Source organism: Nicotiana tabacum, chromosome 12 (assembly GCF_000715075.1).
Source record: "Nicotiana tabacum cultivar K326 chromosome 12, ASM71507v2, whole genome shotgun sequence".
In the NCBI taxonomy this organism is placed as follows: Eukaryota; Viridiplantae; Streptophyta; class Magnoliopsida; order Solanales; family Solanaceae; genus Nicotiana; species Nicotiana tabacum.
In genome coordinates this window covers 76450444-76456177 of record NC_134091.1, presented here as the reverse complement: position 1 = coordinate 76456177, position 5734 = coordinate 76450444, and the positions used below count along the sequence as shown (strand labels likewise).

Below are 5734 nucleotides of genomic sequence, written 5' to 3'. Positions count from 1 at the left end.
GCTTTGTAGGTGAAATAATAAAAATAGAGAGTTACTTTGTTGTTACAAAAGAACAAAAGAAGTGATTTTTTGACAAAATTTTCATTAGTTGAGCAACTTTTCTATTACTAAAAAAAAACCCTCTTACACAATTTCTATTAATTGAATAATTATCTTAGAGATTAACTCTTCTTTTTCACTTGAAAAAATTCCCAAATAAAATAGTTTCTTTAGTCTCTATGCATAAGCTAAAAAGATATATATGCAAGTTCTCAGTCCGTTTTCTAAGCAAGCAAGAAAGTACTATGTGCAACATCTTTTAGAAATTCTGTAAGTTTTTCTTTTTGCCCTTTAGACAAAGTTGACTTGTAGTTGGAGTCAATTTGAGGAAAAGATTGTGAATTTATAGAAGTAACAGGGGTAGAACTCATAATAATCAATAATATTAGTCATATAGGGAATAGAGGACTCCTCTAGCTTTTTATTTAAAAACTAAAAGTCAACAGTAGAGAGAGAGAGGGGACTATTGTGTGATAGGATGGTCACCGACAACTTTCCGCGTTCAAAAAACGCCGAACTCGAATTCAAGGACCTGCTTTTTTATACTCCACGTGTTCTATTTTAGCCCATGCACATTAACATTCAAAGGGCGATGTACACATATAGCCAGTAATAACACATGTATTTACTTTTAAGTCACTGTTTTAAATGTATTTAGTCTTTAGCCACTGTTTTAATAAATTTTTATCCGTCCGGACGAAAATACCCTTCTGCTATATAGGATATCGTTGATACATACGCTCCTTATTCACGATCAGCAGCAGCTCAAACTTACGTGCAAACTTACTTGCAGAGAATTGTTGTGATCGTCCAAAATTCCAGAAGCTTCTCTTCCGATTTCAAACTTTTTGTCTAAGTTCAGAATTCAACTTTCTCGGCCAAAATTCACCATAAATTACAGTAAGTTCTAAAGTTTTAGATATCTCTATATGCTTTTGTGTGTTGGTGTGGATTTTTATTTCGTTACTGAAGAATAAGATGCTAGGAATTTAATTTTTTTTCTTTTCTGTATTGATAACGTTAAGGACATCGCGTCCTTAACTATGTGATTGTTCTGTAAATATTGAGGACATAATGTTAAGGATTTGGTGTCCTTAACATGATTGTTGTTCTAAAAAATATTAAAGATAAAGTGTCCTGTATTTTACAACTTGTATTAATAAAGTTAAGGACACGATGTCCTTAACTTCATGACTGTTGTTCTAAATATTAAGGACATAGTGTCCTGTATTTGCAAATTGTATTAATAAAGTTAAGGATACGATGTCCTTAACTTCATGACTGTTGTTCTAAATATTAAGGACACCATGTCCTTAATATTTTCACTGCACACAGTAAAGTTAAGGACACAATGTCCTTAACTTTTTCACTGCACACATCAAAGATAAGGACAGCTTGTCCTTATCTTTTACAATACACACATCAAAGTTAAGGACAGCTTGTCCTTAACTTTTACAATACACACATCAAAGTTAAGGACATCATGTCCTTAACTTTTACAATGCACACATCCAAGTTAAGGATACCATGTCCTTAACATTTTGACTGCACACATCAAAGTTAAGGACATAGTGTCCTGTTTTTGCAACTTGTACTAATAAAGTTTAGGACATGATGTCCTTAATTTCATGACTACTGTGTAAAAATTAAGGACATAGTGTCCTATTTTTGCAACCTATACTAATAAAGTTAAGGACACGATGTCCTTAACTTCATGACTGTTGTTCTAAATATTAAGGACACAATGTCCTTAACTTTTTCATTGCACACATCAAAGTTAAGGACAGCTTGTCCTTATCTTTTATAATGCACACATCGAAGTTAAGGACAGCTTGTCCTTAACTTTTACAATTGTCCTTAACTTTTACAATGCACACATCCAAGTTAAGGACACCATGTCCTTAACATTTTGACTGCACACATCAAAGTTAAGGACATAGTGTCCTATTTTTGTAACTTGTACTGATAAAGTTTAGGACATGATGTCCTTAATTTCATGACTACTATGTAAAAATTAAGGACATAGTGTCCTATTTTTGCAACCTATACTAATAAAGTTTAGGACATGATGTCCTTAAGTTCATGACTACTATGTAAATATTAAGGACATAGTGTCCTGTATTTGCAACTTGTATTGATAAAGTTTAGGACATGATATCCTTAACTTTATGACTGTTGTTCTAAATATTAAGGACATAGTGTCCTGTATTTTGCAACTTGTATTGATAAAGTTTAGTATATCTTGTCCTTAACTTCACGATTGTTGTATAAATATGTCCTGAATTTCTCATTTTCTTGACTTGCAGGATGGATACAATATGTATTATAATTGCTTTTAATGGTAGATGGACTGCAGACTATAAGTATCTTGATCATCAAACAAAGCTTGTTCTAGTACCTGAGGCAATTCGATTTGAAGATTTCATTAACCAGGTCTTTGAAGTTATTGAATTGGATAGAGACAAGTTTGAAGCAATGATATGGTTTGATATCAATCTGGGAACAAGCAAGGGCTGTCGTTTCATTGTTGATATTTCGGAAAGAGTTTTTGATTCTACAAGCACCTTTGAACATGTCAATACAGAAACTCAACAAGACAATCAAGACAAATGCCAACAGATAATGGAAATAGATGTGGTTGAAGCTCAACCAATAATTAAATAGGTGTTTCAAACATTTGATTCTATTCAATTAGAAGGACAAAGCATTATAGAGATTGACAACGAACAAGCTTTGGGTATTCAAGTCTTAGAGAGTGCACCAGTAATAGAAGAAATTGCTGAAAAAACCTTTACTCAACTAACTAGACAAAGCTCAAACTCAAAACAAAAAGAATCCCCAACTACGATATTAAGAGAAAATGCTTCGTTGGATGAAATAAAAGTGGGATCAATATTTGACAAAAAGAAGAGTATAATTAACTGTTTTTCCAATATAGCAATTAAAGGACATTTTGAATTCAAGGTTGTTAGATCAAGCTCAACAAGATATTCGTTGAAATGCAATGATGATAGGTGTGGGTGGTGTGTGCGTGCTTTCAGAATTAAAGATTCAACACTATTCAAGATAGTAAAGATTGAGAAAAATCATGACTGCTCAGTTAACACTATGAAAGCTGATCAAAGGCATGCAACTTCAAAGTTGATTAGTGGTTACATTATCGACAATCTTCGAGACCCAATGTTTGAAGTTACACCAGCCTTTGTCATGGCAGAAATGCAAAAATTGCATGGACTAGACATTGGTTATCACAAGGCGTGGCGTGCTATTCAGCGTGCTTCAGCTTTAATAAGAGGAACTCCTGAAGAGAATTATGAATTATTGTCTTCATACTTGTATATGATGAAAAGTAAAAATCCGGGAACATACACTAACATAAAGATAGACGACAACAACAGGTAAACAATCAAAAAGATTTTTATTAGTCTGTTTTATAAACTTTAGGACATGGTATCCTTAACTTGGATGCGTGCACTGAAAATGTTAAGGACATGGTGTCCTTAACTTTGATGTGTGCAGTAAAAAAGCTAAGGACATAGTGTCCTTAACTTGGATGTGTGCAATAAAAAAGTTAAGGATATGGTGTCCTTAACTTTGATGTGTGCAGTAAAAATGTTAAGGACATGGTGTCCTTAACTTTGATGTGTGCAGTAAAAATATTAAGGACATGGTGTCCTTAACTTGGATGTGTGCAGTAAAAAAGTTAAGGACATGGTGTTCTTAACTTGGATGTGTGTAGTGAAAAACTTAAGGACATGGTGTCCTTAACTTTGATGTGTGCATTGTAAAAGTTAAGGACATGGTGTCCTTAACTTTGATGTGTGCAGTGAAAAAGTTAAGGACATTGTGTCCTTAACTTTGCTGTGTGCGGTGAAAATATTAAGGACATGGTGTCCTTAACTTTGATGTGTGCAGTGAAAAAGTTAACGAGATGGTGTCCTTAACTTTGATGTGTGCAGTGAAAAAGTTAAGGACATGGTATCCTTAACTTTGATGTGTACAGTGAAAAAGTTAAGGACATTGTGTCCTTAACTTTGCTGTATGCAGTGAAAATGTTAAGGACATGGTGTCCTTAACTTTGATGTGTGCAGTGAAAAAGTTAACGAGATGGTGTCCTTAACTTTGATGTGTGCAGTGAAAATGTTAAGGATGTGGTGTCCTTAACTTTGATGTGTGCAGTGAAAGTGTTAAGGACGTGGTGTCCTTAACTTTGATGTGTGCACTGAAAATGTTAAGGACATGGTGTCCTTAACTTTGATGTGTGCATTGTAAAAGTTAAGGACATGGTGTCCTTAACTATGATGTGTGCATTCTAAAAGTTAAGGACAAGTTCTCCTTAACTTTGATGTGTGCACTGAAAATGTTAAGGACATTGTGTCCTTAACTTTGATATGTGCAGTGAAAATATTAAGGATTTGGTGTCCTGTATTTTTAACCTTCTGTTAAACTGTATTTTCAGGTTTCTTTATATGTTTTATGCATATGGATCATCAATAGCTGGTTGGAATCATTGTAGACCAGTGATTGCTGTTGATGCAACTTTTTTGAAGTCAAAATATCGTGGTGTTTTAATGATTTCAGTTTCAAAGGATGCAAATAACCAAATATTCCCACTAGCCTTTGGAATTGCAGAATCTGAAAATAACAATTCCTATGAGTGGTACTTTAGTGAGCTTCGCAATGCAATTGGGAGCCGTGACAATTTAATTTTTTTATCGGACAGGCATCAATCTATTGCACATGGTATTGCAGAGGTATATCCTGAAAGCCACCATGGGATTTGTATCTATCATTTGGAGCAGAACCTAAAGCGAAGGAAAGTGAAAAGTGAGGTCATAAAACTTTTTCAAAGTGCTGCAAGAGTATACAGGCGCAAAGAATTTGATCTATACATGTCAGATATAGCAAAAGTTGATAAGAAGACTTTTGACTACTTGATGGAAGAACCACCGGAAAGGTGGGCACGTTCTTGTAGTCCACGACGAAGATATGACATGCTCACAACAAACATAGTTGAGTCAATGAATTCTATGCTATTAGAAGTAAGGGAGTTGCCTATATTAAGAATGATGGATTTCATCCAAGTGAAGCTACAACGTTGGTTTTATGAAAGAAGAAATGAAGCAGAAGGAACTTTTTATGACGTTTCTTGTTTGGTAGAAGAGGAATTGAAGAAAAAGATAGATTTAGCTTTTACTTTAAATGTAAGTATTATGTTCTTACTTTAGCTTATTATTTTAATGATAATTTAACATAATGTACTAACTTATAGTTTTTCAACTTTGAAGGTCTTCTCTGTTGATTCATGGCGTTCCAGAGTTGAGGAAGAAGGAAATTACTTTCTTGGTGGACTTAAACAAAAGAACATGTGATTGTTTTCAGTTTCAATTTGATGAATTACCATGTATACATGCAATTGCAGCTATCGAGAAGAGAAACATCAAGAAGTCCAATTTCTGCTTGGACTGGTACTTAAAGGAATCTTGGCTGAAAATATATAAAAGATAAATACATCCTGTAGGACATACGGATTCTTGGATTGTACCAGAGAGTGTTAAGTCACAAATTATTAAACCTCCAGATTTCAAAGTCCCGCCAGGTAGAAGGCAGAAGAAAAGGCATATTCCAGCTACCGAATCATCAAAAATAACATTCAAACGTGGTCGTTGCAGAAGAATTGGTCATAATAGAACAT

The 5734-nt window shown here is 34.1% G+C and overlaps 1 protein-coding gene across 1 annotated transcript; it reads left to right on the top strand.

The window, feature by feature from the left end:
* Positions 1–3147: 3147 nt before the first annotated feature.
* On the top strand, positions 3148–5411 carry LOC142167221 (uncharacterized). The gene is made up of 3 exons (XM_075227379.1): positions 3148–3437; positions 4763–5243; positions 5328–5411. Exons 1-3 carry the CDS (start codon positions 3148–3150, stop codon positions 5409–5411), a joined length of 855 nt encoding a protein of 284 aa, XP_075083480.1.
* Positions 5412–5734: the final 323 nt, after the last annotated feature.

Coding starts and splice junctions, on each gene's coding strand:
- LOC142167221 (XM_075227379.1), top strand. CDS start 3,148: ATGAAAGCTGATCAAAGGCATGCAACTTCAAAGTTGATTAGTGGTTAC. Junction 3,438..4,762: donor AAGATAGACGACAACAACAG/GTAAACAATCAA, acceptor TTTATCGGACAG/GCATCAATCTATTGCACATG. Junction 5,244..5,327: donor ATTTAGCTTTTACTTTAAAT/GTAAGTATTATG, acceptor TCAACTTTGAAG/GTCTTCTCTGTTGATTCATG.